Source organism: Zootermopsis nevadensis, unplaced genomic scaffold (assembly GCF_977971745.1).
Source record: "Zootermopsis nevadensis isolate Lab colony 2312 unplaced genomic scaffold, Znev_1.0 Znev_ptg000021l, whole genome shotgun sequence".
Lineage (NCBI taxonomy): Eukaryota > Metazoa > Arthropoda > Insecta > Blattodea > Termopsidae > Zootermopsis > Zootermopsis nevadensis.
This window is the reverse complement of record NW_028259153.1, coordinates 11,044,280-11,066,473: the sequence shown is the minus strand read 5'-3', so window position 1 is coordinate 11,066,473 and position 22,194 is coordinate 11,044,280. Positions and strand designations below refer to the sequence as shown.

The 22,194-nt window shown below is 35.4% G+C and overlaps 2 protein-coding genes across 2 annotated transcripts in view; one reads left to right on the top strand and one right to left on the bottom strand.

Annotated features, from left to right (window-relative positions):
• The first annotated feature begins 163 nt into the window (after positions 1-163).
• Hs2st (Heparan sulfate 2-O-sulfotransferase) overlaps positions 164-22,194 on the top strand; it is a 34,719-nt gene continuing 12,688 nt past the window's right edge. The window contains exons 1-2 of the mRNA XM_087353100.1: positions 164-356; positions 20,974-21,516. Coding sequence (XP_087209226.1) covers positions 21,441-21,516 — 76 coding nt within the window. The 5' untranslated portion in view covers positions 164-356; positions 20,974-21,440. The remainder of the gene's footprint in view (positions 357-20,973; positions 21,517-22,194) is intronic.
• Positions 3,529-22,159, bottom strand: LOC110827153 (microtubule assembly factor abnormal spindle). The gene is made up of 15 exons (XM_022058541.2): positions 21,917-22,159; positions 20,200-20,373; positions 19,085-19,291; positions 16,301-18,191; positions 16,062-16,202; positions 15,265-15,579; positions 14,478-14,714; positions 13,642-13,982; positions 12,518-12,693; positions 11,859-12,078; positions 9,056-11,188; positions 7,691-7,877; positions 6,729-6,913; positions 5,949-6,071; positions 3,529-5,277 (listed from the first exon to the last, which is right to left on the bottom strand). Exons 1-15 carry the CDS (start codon positions 21,947-21,949, stop codon positions 5,023-5,025), a joined length of 6,618 nt encoding a protein of 2,205 aa, XP_021914233.2. The 5' UTR covers positions 21,950-22,159; the 3' UTR covers positions 3,529-5,022.

Genomic DNA, 22,194 nt, shown 5'->3' with positions numbered 1-22,194 from the left:
ATGCTATTTCTGCTTATGTCTTATGATTACAACAGTTTCCTTAGCTCTTCTCTGCACTGTTACTGTGACAATATCATGGTGGGTCTCGTCCAGTTGTCTGCAGTGGCGAGCTTTACGGATATATTTGTTCGCGTAAAGTTGTTCATGATTTTATGTAATTTTATGTACTAGTTAGAGGCGTATTAGTGTTTCTGTACTGTTGAATGCTGAATCTTAACTTTTAATTTTTGCTTGTTTATAATGAAGACAAGAGAATTAGGCCGATAAAATAATTCGTCCACAACGTGCAGCCATCTTGTGTGTTGTTTTGAATGAAGTGAATTTGGGTGGGAATTTGAAGACGTGCAATTAACGAGGTAAGATTATTTTCAACAGGAATTGTTATTATATAATAGTTATATAACCAAAGAAAAAATTGACAGTGGAACCACGGTTCCGGAGAATCTGACGTAAATACGTCTTTGTATTTAAATTATATTTAGGCAATAAATACAATGAAAGAAAATTTATATATTAGCTTTATTATAAATATTCCCTTTATACATGCTTTACAATTGAGTAAATAGTTTGATTAAGACATTGCTTAATTATCTATCTCTCATAAGTTCAGCATTAGTTTTTTTGGTATTTCTTTGGGAAATTCAGGTTCATTATTTAATACTTCTATTTTTTTACGTTTTCTGTACTGTCTCATATATTCTGCATTACAGACTCTTTTAGCTTCAATTCATCCATCCTGTTATCTCTACATATGACGCAACACACACACGCAGCAGTAGCTTGAAGTGCGATGCGCCTCTATCCCTTACCTCAAACTTTGTTCAATTGTAAGAGACCATGATGTCCACCGGCAATGATCAATTTAATCAAAACTAAAATGGAGATAGTGGAGGGCAGTATCACAGATTTCTTAATAATTCTTATATAAGATAAGTACTTGTGATATTCTAAAACGTTTTTAACAGCACAATATTATCTACTCTACGACACATTTCTTCTACAAGCGATTCACAACTCAGCTCTTTCGGCAATAACGAAAGCTGATTGTTGACGGCAGTAATGAAACACAACACTGCCGAATAAACATATGACATAACAATTAGTTTCTTAGGTAAAGGAGTAAAGCATTGTTATACACGCTGGAGTTCATATAAAAGCTGACTATTGTTGGTCCATATTTACACATTGTTGGTATGGATCTTACACATTTTCCTATAACTAGAGCAGAGCGCTCCTTCTGGAGCGCCTTGGTCAAGTTTGTAATACGCAACCAACCTTGTGTAAGAAACTAAACTAACCCCCTGAATGGAGGGTTAAAACACTTGACCAATCCCCCCTTTGGGGGGGGTTGGTTGCGTTTTAAAATCTTGAGTAAGACACTAAACTAATCCCCCTCTGGGGGGGGGGTTTAGTTTAGTGTCTCATTCAAGTGTTTCAACCCTTGAGTAAGAAACTAAACTACCCCCCAAATGGGGGTTAAAACACTTGACCAACCCCCCTTTGGGGGCGGGGGACAAGATTTTAAAATGTAACCAACCCCCCCGAAGGGTAAGTTTAGTGTCTCATTCAAGTGTTTTAACCCTTGAATGAGCAGTATGACTTGAATGAATATTATTATTAGTGTCAGATTACCTTGTTGGTGTTGGTAACATCTTTCACTTTTCTTCATTTCTTAAATAGTTTTATGTCGCTGTTCGGAGGCGATGTGCTGCTTCTGGAGCAGTGATAATGCGACTGGATTGGTAGTTGTTATGAAGCGTTATATTTGTTTACTCGGCATTGTTGTTGTATAAGGTTATATTGTTGATGACGTCATTTTTTGACGACAAATAGGTTGACGACGACGACAAATCACAAATTTTTATAGTGGATAATAATAATAATAACAAAATAATGCATGGACAGTATCTCCGAAGTTTGGACAAACAACTTATAAGCAAAGAAGACACATTTCTGTGGCTAACAAGAGGAGATCTGAAAGGGGAAACTGAAAGTCAGATTATAGCAGCACAAGACCAGGCACTAAACACAAAATATTATGCAACAAAAATACTGAAAACAGATACAGACAATAAACGCAGATTATGTCAGCAATTTGATGAGACGACAGATCACGTTATGTCCGGATGCCCCGTGCTGGCAAAAGAGCAGTATATACGACATGATCGTGTCTGTACTCAGTTACATTTTAACATATGCAGGAACGCTGGGGTAAAGCTAGGAGAGAAGTACTGGTATGAACACATCCCGAAGACAGTGGAGACAAGTGAAGATAGCCAAATAACTATTTTGTGGAACCAACAAATCAGAACAGATAGAACCATCCCAAATAATAAACCAGACATTATAATCAGAAACAAAAATGGAACTTGCCTCTTAATTGACATAGCAATACTGACTGACAGGAATGTGATTAAGAAGGAAGCAGAGAAGATATTGAAATACAAGGACCTTCTCATAGAAATACAGAGAATGTGGAAGGTTCAAGCAAAAGTAATCCCAATAGTTATAGGAGTGACAGGAACTGTCTCCAGGTCACTCAGGAAATATTTGGCCAACATCCCGGGCGAACACGACATCAGGGAACTGCAGAAGACCACCATTTTGGGGACTTCATACATCATCCGAAAGACGCTTTCATAAAATAAAATTATATAATATATGTGGCACTTGCTAAACACAATATGGATCCCAGAAATAGATGCTGCCCTATGTACCTTGGGGACAAGGTTTGTCTCGGGTACATGGAAGTACATACCCCATAAAGTGGTGAATAGATGGGATATAATAATAATAATAATTTATTTACATTCCATGGATCCATAAGACAGTCAGATGATAATAGGATGTGGAAAAAGTCATAATAATAAAAATAATAATAATACAATACATATTATAAAGTACAATTCATACTATTATATAAATTTCACATAATACAAAACAAAGTATTCACCTAAAGAAATGATAAGCTACAAATAGATCTACCCATTACACAAGAAAAATTATCACTTATTTGTAAACAACATACATTCATTGACAGAGTAAAAGGAGTGTGTAATTAAGTATCTTTTTAATGCTACCTTAAATTGCTCCTTCTTATTTACAAGACTTGTGAGACTTGATGGTAGACTATTGAAAATTTTGATCCCTGCATAATATGCACTCTTCTGAAAGCATGAAGCTGATTTTTATTCCTTGTGTTGACGCTGTTTTGCTGAATGACCCTTCCATATATACGTCACAAAATGTAATTTATACCCAAGTCTTTATGGTAATTGCTAATATACTTGTCACCCAGATAAATGTCTGACATATGTAGGAATGCAAAAGTAAATACAGTTACACCTATTATTGACTAGCTCTGGGGCCCACCCAGCCTCCTCTACAATGGGTACCGGGGTCCTTTCCCAGGGGTAAAGCCGACCGGGGCGTGACACCGACCACTCACCCCTATGTAGTGCCAAGGTCAAGAGAGAGAGGACTATATCTCCACTTACCCCAAGCGCCTTTATGACATGTAGTGGGACAAACTTTACTTTACACCTATTATTACATTATAAAAAAATATTTTATTCATATGTTAGCAGCAGTAATTCTTATTTTGTATTGTGTGGAAAGCAGAATTACTGATTTAGTCTTACTTTCACCCCAATCATATACTAATTCATGTTTAAACATTATCATGCCTAGTAAACTGCCAAAAACACCTACTCATTTGGGTCCAATAGAAAGAGCTAACCTCAGGTCCAGTAATTGAGGTTAGTTCTTTCTATTGGTCCCAACTGAGTTGGTGCCTCTCCCCCCTTTTAACCTGAGGATGGAAGCTGATCCAGCTTTTTTAAAACATAAGGTTCATAGCCCAAGAATTTAGTGACTGCAATATTTATAATGCTTTGGTAGACAGTGAAGAAGAATACATGCCAAATGAAAACAGAAAATTTACCCATTTCAGTGATGGATTAATAATGGCGTACAGTACTATTTCTTGCATGGTACATAACCTCTATGATGCAGGGAGTGCCAGCCAAAATCATTATTTTATAAATGTCAGTATAAAACATACTATATATTCTTACTAGTAAAGTAATAGTAGAAATACTTTTCAAAATGTAAAGAAAATCTGCAGACTGCTGATGGAAATCCAGTTCAGGTTTGCAAAGACCAGTTTCTGTTCACAGTTGCAAAATAATCAGTAATTGCAAAAAATGACCATAGGCAATAGTTGTGTTCAGATTGATGATCATGGCAAGCACTCAAGCAGACTGAATAAAATTAGTGAAGAGAGACTACAAAGCATTTGGGATCACATAAATATTCCGAAGCACGTTCCATTATTCTAATTGTAAAAATCAGAAAGAAATAAAATTATGTTATTGTAGAATGTATTTATTTTTAGCTAATTGTACTTAACTTAGAAGCAACATATAGGCAAACCACAGCAAAATGCAAGTTTTGTTATGGGTATTATATGTAAGAGCAATACTGTTTAATAAACCATCCTCAAACTCTTTGTTGCCCTGAACCCTTCAGATATTAAACTGACACTAAAAACTTCTCAAAGCAAAAAATTATTTTATTTCAGTCCCCAGAATAAAATACATGTTTCTCTGTTACAAAGTACCAGTCCCACATTGTATCATTGCTTATGAACATAAAGTTATTATATAATAAAATAACATACATTTTATTTAAGCCCTACTTTAAACTTAAAATATGTGTTAACAGTATAACAAACAATGGTCTGTTTGCACTTTGTATAATACTTAAATTTCTATTTACCGAAAAGGATTATTAATTCAGTGTGAAGGAGCTTTCATTGACTTCACGTGTCAAAATTGTGAGATTTCAGTTAAAATATTTTAGTGTAATAATTGATTATAGGTCTTATAGGGTGCCCTCCTATCAAAGAATTGCCAGGCCATGCTTCTTAAGTTTTCAACTCAGATTCTTTTTAAAACTAAATGTGGCAAACCCATTTGCATAAAATGTTCCACATAAAAACTCAAAGGATCACCACTAAAATTATTTCACATCTGGTTTCATGTTTAATTGTTCAATTACAGAACTCACAGCATATAAGGGATTTTCAAAAGTTTGCTGAAGACATGCACCTGTTAAACTCCAGTCAGGTTTGAGGGATGGCAGAACAAACTTTGGTTGTTTGGCCTTCACCTTGGACAAACTTTTCATCAGAGCTTGAGTTCGATCTTGCTTTTGCTTCAGCTGCTTGTAATAATGAGTCAATTTCTGTTGCACTTGTGGCACCTTTACAATCTTCTACAGAAAAGGAAGGAAGAAAGAAAAGATTACAAAAACTGTTAGACAGTTACCATGTTTCTGAAAAGTTCTAAATGCATTTATTATTATAATTTCAGGGATGGGGACCCAGTGGTCTAGGGGTGAGGCATGTAAGGCCAGCTTACATTCAGAAAGTCTATGGCAATGCAGATTTTCCCATATGCATTTGAGGCCCTCATCATAGTTCTGTTCCCGCATTAAACTGTTGGTTACCTCTCCCAGCCATCCTATTGCCAGGAGCAAAGTGGATTCCTCTTTGCTCTAGCCAGGCAGGCAGACTTCAGTGGTCAAAGATTGTACAGAAGTATGAAACACAATCCACAGTGTAAAAACACTGACACAAATTTACATTTCTTCTATATTTAATGCCAAATTTTAATTAGAGCCAGTACACAATCAAGCATGTGCCCAAGTTCTGAGCAACTTGAATAGCTTGAGATTTAAATTGTTTGCACATGTTTATAGTTACCTTTTGTTTAAACTGGGAAAGTCTGTTACTGGAATAAAATTCTTATCTAATATCTTAATTGAATGTTCAGATTCCTCTTCAGTCCTTCAAATTAATCACTATCACCTACATTCACATATTACTAGCTGACTGCGATACATATGATAGCTCAGTAATGAGTTTCAGCATCTGTTACACTTACCACAGCATTTGTTGGCTCTTGTGCAAACAGCCATAACAGGGTGCAGCAGTTGCAAAACAGAGGATCATTCTTTCCACACCAGGCAGACATCAGATTCAGTATTATGGTCACATTTCCAGGCACCTAAAATCAATAAAGATATCTGTCATGGTCTCATTTACAGCAGTTTTGGAAGTCTGATGTTTAATCTCATGACCATAACTTAACACTATTAAGTAAAGAAAGTCCAGTGAAATATAGACTATATCAAACTTATATTAAACAAATATTCTTTTCATGCTTTGATGTTTAATAATGAAAGTCTGTTGTAATTTTTGAGTAATAGTATGTAATACAGAAATGTTGTACTATCCTTTAGAATCGAGAATGGTCAGAAAGAATTATTTTCATATACACAGTCACCTGATTTGATACATTTCACAGATGTCAGCCTATTAGCACACAGGTGTAATCTGTGTTAGTAACAAATACCATATATTGCATGTATGAGACTATAAAATATTAATATAATGATGGTACCCAGAATTTAAGAAATTCTTTTCTCAGATTTAATATTTTTTATTCATTTAATGACAATTTCAGTTGCTCAAATTGTACATCAAATGATAGGGTGAATTGAAAAGAATGGGACAGAAGTAGTTGTGGTGTAATGTGAGACACACTCCTGGGGAGAATGAGGATAACTACAAAATCCTGTCTCGAGGCTGACTTCCAAGGACATTCATCCTGGTCTGAAATGTAGTTTATCAATATTTCTGTAAAATGTGTCTGTTGTATTACCTGCCAAACACTTGCAGAACTTTTCTCATACTTGGCTAAATTAATGAGGACCTTGGTACCCACTGTGCACATTTCCTTGTCAACTTCAGAGCGATTAGCATTACCAAGACACTTATAGATAGTCTTCACAACACTGCTGTTTGCAATGTCCACACAAAGTTTCGGAGAAAGTTGTGTAATTGTATCTGAAACATGAGAGAAGGAAACATTAAATCAGTCTAATTATGGCACTGGAGTTACATAATCTTTACCTTAGAGGAAGGCCAAAGTTTGATATTAGCTATAACACAAAGAATAATAATAGTCCATATCACATTGACACTATATAGTCAGAGTTACTGAAAATGTGTTGTTAAATAAACTACAAACAAATACATCCATCATGAAACAGTTCTTATTTTAAACCTTTTCAGTGTATTTTAACATGCTCTGTATTCCAGTAGCACTCTGCTGACCTGTTAATCCATTTGCAGTCAGATACACTTGTAGTACATGCACTCTCCCTTGATTATGTTCACCATAAGTAAAAGGGGTTTCTTATAGTACACTCTTCTGTATTCTGTTGGTGATGTGAAATTATGAGAAGTATGTACTTTACTAATTTGCCCAGTGAAATTACATTTCAGTAACTCACTGGTAAAGACTATAAATGGACAATATTTTAAAGTTGTGCTGCAGTACTGCCTTCATGCTGTGTGCAATCACATTGTTAGTAGCCACAGATCAACATTTTCTTGGAGATTCATTTTAATGTTAAACTCCACCTCTGCTCAAGTCTTTCAAGTAGTCTCTCTGACTAAAATAATGAATGCATTTTGTATGTTTTCATGTCTGTTGAGATAAATTCATTAGAGCTGCCACTGACTGGAACTGTCAAGACATCAGAGGGCTGATTGGCTTGGAAACTGATGAGAACATGCAAAGTAAAAGGCTGCCTTTTGCAGCTGCTAAATTTAATTTACCAAGTTCCATGAGGGCCCATATAAGGCGGCCTGAGCAAGTTTTCTGAAGTATGAATAGAGCAGCTGTGGATCGAGTTTGTAGTGTTGTCCCAGGAAGAGCATTCTGCGCGGTACTCAGGGCACGTTCCCTTACAGCAGTCATCTCCTGAGACCCAGTTTTACGTTCTCTGTACCCTCTCCACAGAGCCTGCATAATTGAAAAAGAAGGCATTTAATAATACTAAATGTATTTTAATGAAAAGTGGAGATACAGAAGTGAATGCATATTATTAACCCTTTAACTGCTATGTCCTGCATGTCATAGGCTAGCACAAACCACAGCACATTGTGTGATCTGAGGTTTTCATGATGGTGAAGAAGGCACTGTTGTTCTGGGTTGTGATGCCATGTGGACTGGTAGGTCAAAACCAACACTTCGGAAAAACACAGTTTTAATCTTCAGGAGACAATATGTTTCTCTGAAGTCTTGGTTTCGGTCTACCAGTCCACATGGCATCACACAACGCAGAAGAACATCATCATAAGAGCACATTGTTTTGTCTAGGATGTCCTGGTTTGTACTATCCACAACTTTCCTTTATTTCTATTGTCAGCAACAAACTGTAAATACTGTGTCACCTTTTGACAAAGATTTGGAAACATTTGTATGGTTATCACAACAAGTTAAGAAATACTCTGCTGTCTGTAAGATGGTTAAACAAGGTGCTACAATGTAACTGATCGTGAAGAATAAATGAAAGCTGCACGTAAATATAAAGAAGTTAAGAAAAATGTGCTACAGAACTGTATACAGGTGATTTATACCCTGAAATGCTGTTAAACTTTAGAAATTTATTATAATAAATAGAAAGTGCTCACTATAAACATGTAAATATATTAATAATTCTGTTCTAAAAACAACTCAATAAGGGCTCTCAGGATTTCACACAGAAATACTATTCAAACATCTTGTGGTCAGTGAATCATTGCTTCCACATAGAATAAGAAATAATGGTTATCAGATTCTGCACTGGATTCTTATCATTGGTACTGAAAAATTATTTCAACTGCAGAGAATGTCTTGTGTGGAAAAATCTCAAGCAAACACATATTTGCTACAAAATTATTTAGCAATTGGATTACTACAAATTGTTGTTTTGCAAAATCTTGGATCAGAACTGCAGCCTACATTTTTGTATGAAAGCTGATTAAGCCTCTGACTCATAATTTTAATTTAAAAAGTATTCTGTAGTTTGAGTTTTAATCAAAATCACCATTAGAAAATGTATCTGTAGAACAAAATGTGAAATTTCAAGATTCTGTGGAACAGACCGGGGAATCAGTGAAATGGACAAACATTTAATGACTTACAACTAGTCTACATACTTGGATTTTGATGGCAGCAGCAGTCTTTCTTCTATTTTCCTCTTGTCTAGATTTTAAAATTGTACAGCGCTCCTTTCCTTTCTTCATTAAGTTGGCTCGAAACCACCGTTGAATTACAAGTGCTGCTGATTTTTTTCTTAAGAAGGAACTTCTTTCTTTCTGTCCCAGAATTTTGGCTCTAAATTTGTTTTGCATAGTAATTGCTGCAGACTTCTTTTTCAGAAAGTTTTCCCTTTCAGATCGCATCAGTAATGTTGCTCTGAATTTGTTCTGAATGAAAATTGCTACAAATCTCTGCTGTTGGTACCATTCAGCCTGTTTCTTCATGAGTAATGTGGCTCGAAATCTTCTTTGGATAATTGTTGCTGAAAATTTCTGTTTCAGGAAGTGTTGCCTTTCAGAACGCATCAACATTGTTGCTCTGAATTTGTTCTGAATGACACGCACAGCAAATATTTGAAGTTGACGCTTCTGTGCATGTTTCTTCTTCAGTAATTTAGCCCTGAATAATCTCTGAATAAGAATTACTGCATTCTTCTGTTTCAGGAAGTGCTGTCTTTCACATCGCATAATGATTGTTGCTCTGAGCTTTCTTTGTATGAAGACTATTGCAGATCTTTGTTGTTTGTACCATTGCATTTGTTTCTTCATAATTAACATGGCTCTAAATCTTTTTTGTATGACTGTTGTTGAAAACTTTTGTTTCAGGAACTGCTGCCTTTCAAATTTCATCATCAGTGTTGCTCTGAATTTCTTCTGAATAATGATAGCTGCATATCTTTGTAGGTGGTACTTCTGCATCTGATTCTTCATCAGTAATATGGCCCGGAACCTTCTCTGGATTACTGTTGCAGCCAACTTTTGTTTCTGGAACTGCTGCCTTTCAGATCGCATAAACATTGTTGCTCTAAATTTGTTCTGAATGATACTTGCTGCAGATCTTTGCTTTTGATACAACTCAACTTGTTTTTTCATAATTAATGTGGCCCTAAACTTTCTTTGGATATTTGTTGCTGCATATTTCTGTTGCAAGAAGTGTTGTCTTTGAACACGCATCAGCAGTGTTGCTCTGAACTTATTTTGGATTATGATTGCTGCAGATCTTTGTTGATGGTACAACTGCACTTGTTCCTTCATTATTAGCATGGCTTTAAATTTTCTTTGTATGACTACTGCTGCAAACTTTTGTTTCAGGAACTGCTGCCTTTCAAATTTCATCATCAGTGTTGCTCTAAATTTGTTCTGAATGATACTTGCTGCAGACCTTTGTTGTTGGTACCATTCAACCTGTTTCTTCATAAGTAGTGTAGCACGGAATCTTCTTTGGATAACTGTTGATGCAAACTTCTGTTGCAGATAGTGTTGTCTTTGAGCTCGCATCAACACTGTTGCTCTGAATTTGTTCTGAATGGTACTTGCTGCACTCTTTTGTCGTTGGTACCATTCGGCCTGTTTCTTTATAAGTAATGTAGCCTGTAACCTTCTTTGAATAACTACTGCTGCTGACTTAAGTTGTAGGAAGTGTTGCCTGTCAGCTCGCATTAGCATTGTTGCTCTAAACTTCTTCTGAATAGTAACAGTTGCAGAAACCAAGCGTTCTTTTTCAATAAGCTTCTGTATAAGTGGTATTAAAGATTCAATTTTCTTTCGTTCTATGTGACGTCTATACCATGTCTGTATCTTAAGTGCAGCAGCTGTACGTTGAAGGCTTGCTAGTCTCCTTCTGTACACGTATCCTCGGCATACTGCTTGGAAGCTCATCAAAGTCTGGCGCCTCTGAAGAAACTGCATTCGTTCCTTCTTTGCCATCTTAATATTTCTGTACCATGATTGAATTTTTTTTACAGAGTTCAAAACATATGTATATTTCTTATGTTCAAAGTACATTCTCCAGTTCTTTTGGATAACAATGCTGGCTTTCTGTTGTGCTGCATATTTTACTGCTTCCTCTGCAATGAGGATTTCCAGTTGCATTCGAGCACAGTAACTTCTCCAATAAGCCTGAATCCTAGTGGCTGCTTGTGTAAGATGAGCCAACTTTCTGGCTTGTATACGGTGACGTATCTCCAGTTTGAGTGACTGATGACGCCACCAATTCTGAATCTTCTTTGCTGCATCAATGAAGCGTGGCTCCTGAAAATACAACCAAGACAATTTTGCCATATGTGAGGGATCAAAAATAACTTAAAAACCTTAGTAACAACTGATTACATGTCAAAGAAATCACACTTTTCCTATTCTGTATGCTAAAACCAATCTTCCACCACAAGCATCTGTTGAACCTAATTTTGTGCATACAATATTCAATACCTTATTACCTCTTTAAACAGTGCATCCAATTTTGTAAGAGAAAAATTTTAATCTACACATCTTTGTAGTAATTATTGCATGGAGTCACTTCATTGTACTAAGTACTAATTACAATAAAATGATCATCGTCATGGATTAGGCAATAATGCCTGCTCCGGCTTTAAATTGACCTCGATCTCTTTTCTGCTAGGTTTGTAACTGAAAGCAGCCTTGGGAAGTCTTTCTTCAGATATTCATTCATAGTATACTTAGAAGATATTTATGAAAGTTTCATCTGCTTACGTGTATGAATATATATGATCTTAACCTGAATGCAGAATTCTGTATATAAAACATGGTAATTGTTGCCAGAGATTTGTACCTGATCATTTCATAAACATACAAGTATGAGTACAAAGATTTTCTTTTTTCTTTTCTTCCCATATCACTGTTCATGGCAACTTAGGTATAAGGTTACACACATGCTTGTTTTGTTTTATCTATCAGTAATTACCTGGAATTTATATATTATCTGCCAAAGCAATGATAGTGTTTTCTCTCTATGACCATCAGAAATATCCTTTGCCATGATGTTCCCAGTAAGGACATAACCAGCACCATTCAAAGCTAACAATGCAACATCTACATTGTGAATCTTCTGAAGCCTTGAAACAGCCGGTACTCGAAGTTCATTTGACAATGTTCGGTTTTGTAGAATTATCTCCATCACACGACTGCAAAAAATCAAATTATGTATAAAGTGAAGCTTTCATGGTGACTGAAGTTGATAAAAGACTCTTGGGTTACAAGCCGTGTTAGGTGGCTGAATGGTGAATAAACCATGTCTTTTGCCAATGTTTTGAGAACAATTTCTACTCTCGTCAGGGCTGCTGCGTAACAAATCTGATCCTTTGTAGCGTGCTTGCAGATAGTTTATTCACCATTCAGCCACCTGATGCTGCTTGTAACCTGAGAGTCTTTCATCAAAATCAAATTATGTTGAACAATGAAGTATCAGTGGATTATTTACTATTAATAATATACAATTTTGAAAGGTACATTTTAAGATGTCAGAAGTAGTAAAGAAGCCGTTTGTAATTGTTTATACATGAAATATACCACAGAAAGGAGTCAAATGAAAAAGTAAATTTAGACACCCACTACAATACTCACGTAAGCCTAATTCCATCACGCAGGTCCTTTCCAAGACAATTAACTGCATATTCAAATTCATCGAGATAAGTCTGTCTCTGTGTTACAATGTATCCAAGACTTTTTAGATGTTTTGTTATATCTCCAATTCCGGACAGCAGGTCTCGTGAGAAAGCAAGCAGAATTTGTCGACTATCCTAGAAATTAAAAATGTTTGTTAATGATCAAGAAGTTCTGTTAGTACAAATAAAAGCAGCAATCACCACTGCACATAAGCACCATACTACCCAGACTTACAGAGGGCCTTGAAGTGAAAGACAACTCATTCTCAGACACTGATGTTTATGCCCTATTTCACACTATGGCTAACTGTATCTCTGGGATAGAGCTATTTAACTGTGAGAAAAATAATGTTTTATAGTTCTTAACCATACTTATCATTTTCAGCCCTGCAACATAAATATTCTACCAGAGACTAATTTGTAACATAGATAAGAATATTAAAGGCCAGGTGGTCTTTGAAAATACTTTCTTGGATTATGGGTGTTCTGGATAGTCTGGAAGAAAAGCCTAATGAAGGAATAACCAAGGTTCTCTCTCATGACTTGTTCATCTTCCAGTGTATGACATGATCACCTTAGTAATATTTAGTGAAGAGTGTACATAAAAAACTGTTATGTAAATGTGTTTTAGTATATGTCATCTGGACCCATAATTTTGTTATCTAAAACTCCTCATTATAGATTCAGAATGAACTGTGATCAAGGAAAAACCAAGAAAATAAGAAGTGAGAAAATTAGAATTTAAAGACAAATGCAGAAGGTCAGTTAACAAAGACAGATCAAGATGGAAAAATACATTTTAAGAATGAACAAAAACACCCAAAAAGAAAATCAACATGAAAGTAAAAGGAAAACACCCAGGCAGGAGTTCAAGATTAAGATGGGAGAACAAGTTAGGAAACATGTCATACAGAAAGAATCAAGGAACATGAGAAGAAACTGAGGAGCAGCAGCTGTGAAGATACAAATAGATGGACAGGCTTGAATGTCAGATGACCCACAAAGTGGAAACACCTTAGGAAGAAGAATTCTTGCAAATTTAATTCAGATTAGCTATGTTATAAGATACAAATTTCAACTTACTTTCAGTTCTGCATCCTTACAGAAAAGACATGGGTCATGGCTGATAAGTTTCTTTTCTTTAGCTTTGTCTAAAAAGTAAACAAGTAAGAGGAATTTTTTAAGAGTAAACTTCTTCATTGCATCCTCAAATCCTGGGAGGAAGAAATGTGACACTGTTGGATGTGAATTTTGCTGCACAATATATGGATCAGAGAGTAAACGTGTACCAATAAATTTAGTTAATCCTTGAACATCTGAATTTGATTCGAGTGGAATAGTTTGGCCATAGACAGCCTCTAAACCAATACGGAGCCACAGAGGATTGTAACTAAGCAGCAGCTTCATCACTTGGCACTTCAAGCCTGAAACAAAGTTCATCATATAACATTATGTCTAAATTAAGTTATGGAAGATACAAGTGATGCATATTAATCATTGGGATTACCATGGATGTATTCAACAAATTTTAGCTCTTTGAATGAAAGAAAATAATGAACCACTGCTGTCATGACACAAAATTCATTGACTTGAATCCACATATTCAGTGCACCTTCATACCATTATGTTTAGTAGAATTCATTATGGTACAGCTTAGTTTCAGGTTCCAGAAACAAGCAATAAGTTTTAGAACACTGTGGTGAAAAGAAATGTGTAATTATGGCAGTGGAAGTGATGCCAGACTTATTGTAATGTCAATTAGAGCTGTGGAGTGTGATGAGTTTCTTCAGTTTGTGATTGTTTCACTTTCCTAGTATATACTATCAAGAAATAGTAAAGCTTTAAAACTACACCGCACAAAAATGGATATACTGTATAATACTTCAACAATATGTAACCGAACTAATTTTCTTACATACCAAAATCAAGATGGAGATCCCTGTCACTGCGGATTGCTATCAACTTCTTATCAACATGTACTGTAACTTTGGACAGTACTTGAGCAGTCTCTTGCGAACGGAACAATGAACATGCAGCCTTGCGCAAAGCATCCAGATGATGGTTGGTGTGGTATTGAGAAGAGACCATCTCTCGAGTTGGGGCAGGAACTACGTCTTGCTTGCGACAACTCTGAATCCATAGTTCTGCCACGTCCACTGAAATGTAAACAACTTATTACAATGTTTGAAGAAGAGAAATTAAATTCTTTACTACTGTCTAGAGTTATAGTTTATTATTGCATTTAAAGGTACAGTTATCTGTTTTAAAGCTTATATCAAATGTTTCCTGAAATGGGTGGTGATGAATTGAGTTTCATTAAAACATTGAACTGAATTGTTTATATGGACAATTCAACATTTCCTTGAATTTGTGGAGAGAGTAGGCAGCAGCATTAGTTTTAGGCATTTTGTCATCATTTTAACCCTCTGACAGCTTTAATGATCAGTAACTTTGCATTTTGTATTTGTGGGCATTGTATGATTCCAAACTGAAACAGTAATAATTTTCATAAACAGCATTAACCAACTGAGCTTTGTACGTGAAGTGTTGTTTCCTTTGCAATATGGACTTCATTCTTAAATATTATTTAGACAAGCTCTGGCTTTGAATGGTGGATCTAGTTTAACTACATCACCCTGTAAGTGATATGCCTCATACTTTACTAGGAAAATGGGAATTATTCTTGCTAAATTTTATGTTTGAAACCTTTGGGAAGGGCAGTTGTGCTGTTGAGTTCTTCAGGTGGAGTCAGCAGAGAGTTGAGCCACTTGGTGAATTCCTTCTCTTGCTGCACCATCCATTCTTCATCATAGTACACAGAGCTTGTAGTGAATGGCTCAGCTGTATTAGTTGCTTCAAAAAGACCAGGATTTGCCAGTTTGTTAAGAACAGCATCAGGGTTGTGAAGTTGAACAGCTTCTTCCTTTTGCTTCTTACTCATTGACAGAGTTAATTTGGTAAGGACTTTTAGGGGTATAGAAGAGGTTGAACCTCTTCTGAGAGGTCGTTGAGCAGATACACCTATTGGAAACAAAAATAAAAGTTCAGGATCTGTATAATTCTGTGCAGCAGAGTCCTTTAGAAGCAAATAGTGACATTCATATTAGAAACATAACTTGATAGTAATAGGTTTTAAGAGACAAATAATATATGGACATATTATGTAACATGAACAAGCCATCAACAGAAGGCAATCATAATAGGTCTTACATGTTAGTCATGACTACTTTGTTGAAACATGACCATTCTGTTTGAAAAACGTTTCTGTAATTCCATCAAACATGAAAAGGCAATGCAGCACACTATGTGACAAAGGCAGATATTAAATAGATGACATTCCGAATACATACTATTGTGCTACTTTGGCAATGAGAACCAGTCACCCTGACTGATAACTTATGTTACAGGGTACAATTCTTTGGTGTTTTACAAACATAATTTGCATTAAGTCCTTTTAAGGATGCAATGCAGAGAATTAGTAACAGTATACTGTTTCTTCAAACCTCTTTGGATGTTGGTGTTGTGGATGCTACCATCACTCAAAATACGCCGTTTACTGACATTCTGATTGATCTTAATGCCATTAAATGGTCTCTTTTTCCCTGTCAGATTGCTTGTGGTACCATTAAGCTTATGAGATACACCTAAAGAAAATAAAATGAAATTAATAATAAATGTTAAATTACTGTAATGCATAATTTTAAATAGCAGTAAATTACTGTATTACACAACTTATTTTTACCTGGAGTGAAGTTTAAACATTGATAATTTCTACTTTTCACAGAAGTCTTTGACCATCCAGTGATGCACGATGTCTTCTGCTTTTGAACAGAATCTGTTGTACTGCCACATAAATCATATACCTGCTTTCTGGGTGGTGAAATTTCTAGAAAGACTCCTCCAGATTCAGCATTCTCAGATTTCTTAAATTGTTTTACGGGAATAGCAGATAATTTTTCTTTAGATTCTTCTGTTTTTTGTTCCTTATGTGAAAAACTGTCTATAGATATTGGTTCTTCTGAAATTGTGTTTAGAACATGAACATTTGAACTAACTGTTGTTTTATCCAACAATTTTTCTGCACTTTGTTTTACCCACAAACCTGCTTCTATGACACTCTTTGCACTGTTTTGTTCTGGGCTCAAGGAAACTAGAGGTTTATTTATTTCTTTATCCAATTTATAACTATTTTGTTGGCTTACAGGTTCTTGACAACTGATATCTGGGTATTGGAAATTAATATCAGGAAATGAAGATCCAGACTTCACAAATGTCCCTGAGCTTAGACAACTCAATTCACCAGACATTGAGTCATTGGCTACATATTCCACCAAATCTGTGGGAAACAGGTCTTTACATACCGTATTACAAGGCGAGTCATAAGACACCTGCTCCAGTTTCTTCATAACAGTAGAACACCTGCGGGTATCTTCTGTTGGTGGTAACAAAGAGAAATCAACTGGGGACCCAGGACAAATTGAAATGGAATTGTGGCTGCTGAAGTTGAGTTTATCAAACTGTGGTGTCAATCCAGTGCTGTATATTTTACTTCTGGGTGTCTTTCCCACAGATTCACAATGTTTCCCACCTGATTCTTCTGAACTGCCCTCTGATCTAGAGAAATTATGTTTTTGCCACTGAGACCACTGCTCTGCTCCATTTTCTGTAACCACATTCTTGTTAAAAACATCATTCTGTTCTTCCAAACTATCATTAAACTCATCATATTCAAGCTGAATCCTAGGGACTGAAGTACAAGTTGTGTGCACATGTCTAATTCTTCTTGATGTAAACACAGTCTCCTCAGAAGACTGCATTTGCAATTCATTTTCAGGTTTGGAACCAGGAGGAATTTCATACGTTTGTCTGCGATCAGGTGTGGGTAATATATTACAGGGAGGAAGCAAACTACCTTCAGGAGAGGAATACTGCAAATTGGATGCAACTTCTTGCTGTGCTTGGTTTGTCCTTGATGGTGTTGGTGTGAAACTCAACCAGTTCAACTTATCAAAAAAATTCTGATTAGGATCTGGTGACAAATCATTGTTTGATTCTTTTGCATATGTTTTCCTTCCAACAGTGCAAAGTGAACTTTTATGCAGACTCCTGCAATACATTTCTGTATGGAATTTAAGTTCTGCATTTTTCTCACCAAACTGGCACCTTCTCTGGCGAGGTGGTGTGGCTAACACAGGAGAAACGTTTTGAATAGAAGACGAGTATTCAAATGTTCTGAATTGTTTCTGTCTCAAATCAACAGGTACACAGATATCATTAGCTGATTTTGTTCTCTTTTGCATATGTTTAAATTCTGCATTTTCCTTATTTCCTATCCCAGTTTCCTGGAAAACAAGATAAGTTTCCCGTCTAGTTGGTGTGGATGGAACTGAACATGGTGGTAGTCTGTTATCTTTGATAGTGGCGAATTGTTCACTTGATATATTGTACTCCTGTTTCAGTTTATTAACTGTACTAAAAGTAGGTCTGAAGGATCTGTTAACAGACTTCTTTATCCCAGAAGAAACTTCAGTCTTTGAATATGAAAGTGGCTTCACACCACCTTTTTTAGAAGTCAGTAAGGCATTCACATGAGCATTTTGAACTTTCAATGGCTTCACATTTTTCTTCTTTGCCTAAAAGAGAAAGAGAGAGAAAAAATAAACTGACACAGAAAGGGAAAAAAGCAGCAAATAGTCACTTATTTTGAACACTTGTAACCTACAGCCAGAAGTTAAATAACAACAAATTTATAGACATTTCCTAACTCCACTTGATTTGTCATTTCTTCATGCAGTCCGTAGACCAGCGTGGATTCATAATTTACAACATCCATTCTTTTATAAGCACATTTATTTCAGTATGTGAACATTGTTTATATACTTTTTCAAGATGTTCTAAAAAGAGCATAACATGAAATATTTCTCTCCCAACCTTCTCTGTCTTTCTTCTGAAACACTCCAATGAGTTATAGGATCAAAACTCTGTGCTTACAGCTTACCTTTATGTCTACTTTGACAGTGGTGAATAACAATTGTAGTGTCCTAGTATAATGTTTTCACAGCAAAAAGTTCAAGATCAGTTTTAATATTGAAGTATTTTTATTTATAGCACATTTAGTATCACTAAATTATTTATTTCCCCCCCTGAATGTTACTTCTATTAGATATTTAACAAAGTTATGCTTTTATAAATTATAACCTTGTTAAAGGTACTTTAAAATATTGTAGCTACATTCTTCAAACAGACTGTAACCCAAGATTTACCCTATTATTTCACACATACAAAATATTTTACATTTTAAGATAACTCAGGAATTGAAGCTAATGTGTAGAAAAAACATTGTCTGCATATTGTAGAATGGTCTGAAACACCAAGAAGATAGTTACTTCTGCAATGTGTATAATTAGGAGGTGGGGAGGGTGCTTCCAACAATTCAGGTTAGGGATGCCAGTTTACACAGAAGCATTTGGACTTGTAGGGAGTTAGATCTATTCTTCCATTTGAATAACAATCAGTTCATTGTTACCTTTTGTGGATCGACAGAAGTGCAAGCAATAGAAATGTCCAGTTTAAGACGGTGACTATTTTTAACTTGAATTACATGATGCAGTGACTCAACTTTAGAGGGAGTCCATATCACTTCAATCCATTTGTCTTCATGTGCTTCCACATCAAATTTCACAACACTAAATGTAAGGCCACACTTTTCTGGAGGGAGTCTATCTAGCTGTATCTACAGTTGGAAGAAAAATTAATACTTTATTCAAATTGTAATAGGTGATTTAGAAAATCATACACACACTGTATATAATTATGCTGAAAGCCATTAGTATCTCTAGTATATTAACATATGAGCAACAGCAATCCAAGATCATAAGATCTTATGGCATAAATAACATTCAGGTTACATTAAATTTGCAAGTAAGAAGATGACTGTCTTCTGGGTTGTAGCACAATATAGTCTGGTAGAAGTTTACAAATATTTCAGAAGTCCTTGCTCATCAGGGTGACCACTAATTACCCTGATGGCAGCAAGGATCTCTGAGAGAGACAGCATGAATAAAAGCTAATTTATACCCCAAATCACATATATTACAGCACAGGATTTATTAAGTAATTAAGATGAGGAAGGTATAATCTTGTACCGCAATATATAGTTTCCACACTAGTTATTTGCAAATTTTAAATCCTGAACGCTCCTAGCTGATACAAAAAATACATATACCATGCAAACTACACCATAAATACTGTCTGAATCAGCATATCAGTAGATAGCAGGTGGTGTAAAAATGTAAGTGTATTTCATAAACAGGATTATTCATTAATTATTACCTATTTATCTTCTTATTCACAAAAGAGCCAAGTAAATTGTATTATATGTACGTACTTTACACTATTGTCAGTAAAATGCATGAACATTTAATGTTTTATTTATTCTCTACTGATTTGTTTACAAAAAGACACAGATTCATTATAAGGACTAACAGAGAAGATACAGGATAGAATAATAAAAATTACATATATGCACATGGACACACAGAGAAAGAGGGGCATACACAAATCTGCACTCCAAAGACCTATTATGAAACCCATGTGTTTATACACACATATATCAACAACACGGAAATGAAAGCAACATACCTCAATCCTTGAGTCATTAGGATTTCTTACTATAATGTGCTGCAACTTTGAAGTTCCCACTTTAACATTCTCAAAGAGGAGCTTTGGTAATTTATTGAAAGGAGCCAAGATAAGAACATCCTTGTCTTCATCTTCTGTTTTAGGTTTTCTTCTTGATTCTGGTGTTACCTTCACCTAAAATAAATATGAAGCTTTAGATTTTAAAGCAAAAATAATGTCAGAAATTATGACAACTAAATTAAAATTAAATTTAAAGGTTTTTAATTTCTTTCCATTGACGAAACAATATCCTAAAGGTCAGTCAGCTCATTATTTGTGTCCAGGTTTGCTGTCAGTACATATTTTTTATGAAACCATTTCTTTTTCCCTTTTGTAAATCTGTGCTGGTCATGAGTTCTGAGCTCACTACTTTCACATTATACAGAAATTCACTGTACTCTGTACAGTACATACAAGCAGTACCTGGCCTGAAGATAACAACAGGCTTTCAGCAGCATTTTATTTGGCTGCTTAAACTGGATAACACAATTTAATTTCTTGGCCTTGAAACACAAACAGCTAAATTCAACATATGCTATGAGAAAAGCGCTAGTGAGATTTGTATTATATAAATCAGTATATAACCTAGGTAGGTTTTATAACATTTACTCAAATTGCAAGAAAATAGCAAAGTCCTTTGTTGGCATGTCACTAAATGTGCAATGTCCATAAAGTTTAATAACTTCAGCACCCAAAAAAGTTTGTATTAATACTGTCTCTTTTCATTAATTTCAGATTTTAGATTGTGCAGCGCTACATGATACTAAATGTCGACACCACAAGAAAAGGCTCAGTTGATTTATTGGTTCAGTCAAAGTCACCTCTTGCTGTGCAGCATAATTACCAGTGCACATGCAGTAAGGATGCTCCTTCTGTGAACTCGATAAAATTATGATGTGAAAATTTTCTGGAAACTGTCAGTATAAAGGGCAAGCCACACTCAGGTTGTCTGCTATATCTAGTGAAAGTGTAGTGCAAAATCATTTCTCAGAAGCCTAAGAAAATCAGAAGAGGATCACATGATCTTCAAGTACCCCATAGCACAGAGTGCTATGAAAAAATACTTTGTGTAGAAAACTCAAATTCTTCAAGCTCTGCAATCCACTTATTAACTCAAGTGAAGAAATATGCCACCTGACTGCATATGTTAATAAACTGACCTTGTGGATTTGGTGATTGGATAATACCCTTATTTAAGGAACATGAAGGAAACAGTTCTTATCATTTGTATGGAGCAGATTGAATGGCCTATTGTTTTCCTGAGCAGACTTACTGCCGGTATGACATGCTTGAGAACTAAATGACTTTTCAGGTAGAAGACAATATAGTAGAGAAAACAAAGCGTATATGCAGATACTGAATGCTTCAGTTTTAATATTACAAATTTAAGGTTATGAACCCACATTCAGTATTGTCCATGGCTGTTAAGATGATAAATGTAAGAAGGAATTATTCACATCCTCTAGTAACATAAGATTCGTTTAAGATAAGTATGAAATATTCAAAACAATCAGTTTCCAGTCAAGGTAGGATTCTCTCATTTCCAAACATTTGCATATTTCGAAAATAGCCACTGCATGTGGTAAGAAGTTTGTCTGGAAATAGGTTTCATTTTATTTTCTTTCGTTAGCACTTAGAAATACTTGACGTATTTCTAAAATTGCATTAAGTAACTTACCTGAAAGCAGACTCCATTGTATTTCTTTTCCATTATATTAAAAACCTACCAGACAATTTAATTTTACAAAAACCGCATTAAGTCTCACGCTGAATACCACCTTATAAGCCTGGATTAAATACAAGTTACAAATTCAATGTCCAAATCTGCAAAATGCATTTTATGTCTCTGATCCGTTGATACTTCACATCTCCGTCGCATGACCATTTGAATCACCGAAATTCGTTTGAAATATGAACAGCCAATCAAAGGAGACATACAGGGTAGACAACATTGAT

Excerpts from the sequence above, each read along its gene's own strand:
- LOC110827153 (XM_022058541.2), bottom strand. The coding sequence starts at position 21,949 with ATGGAAAAGAAATACAATGGAGTCTGCTTTCAG. Across the intron at positions 15,580-16,061 it reads CAACACCAACATCCAAAGAG|GTGTATCTGCTCAACGACCT; the intron begins GTTTGAAGAAAC and ends TGTTTCCAATAG. Across the intron at positions 6,072-6,728 it reads GTTCTGCAAGTGTTTGGCAG|GTGCCTGGAAATGTGACCAT; the intron begins GTAATACAACAG and ends TATTGATTTTAG.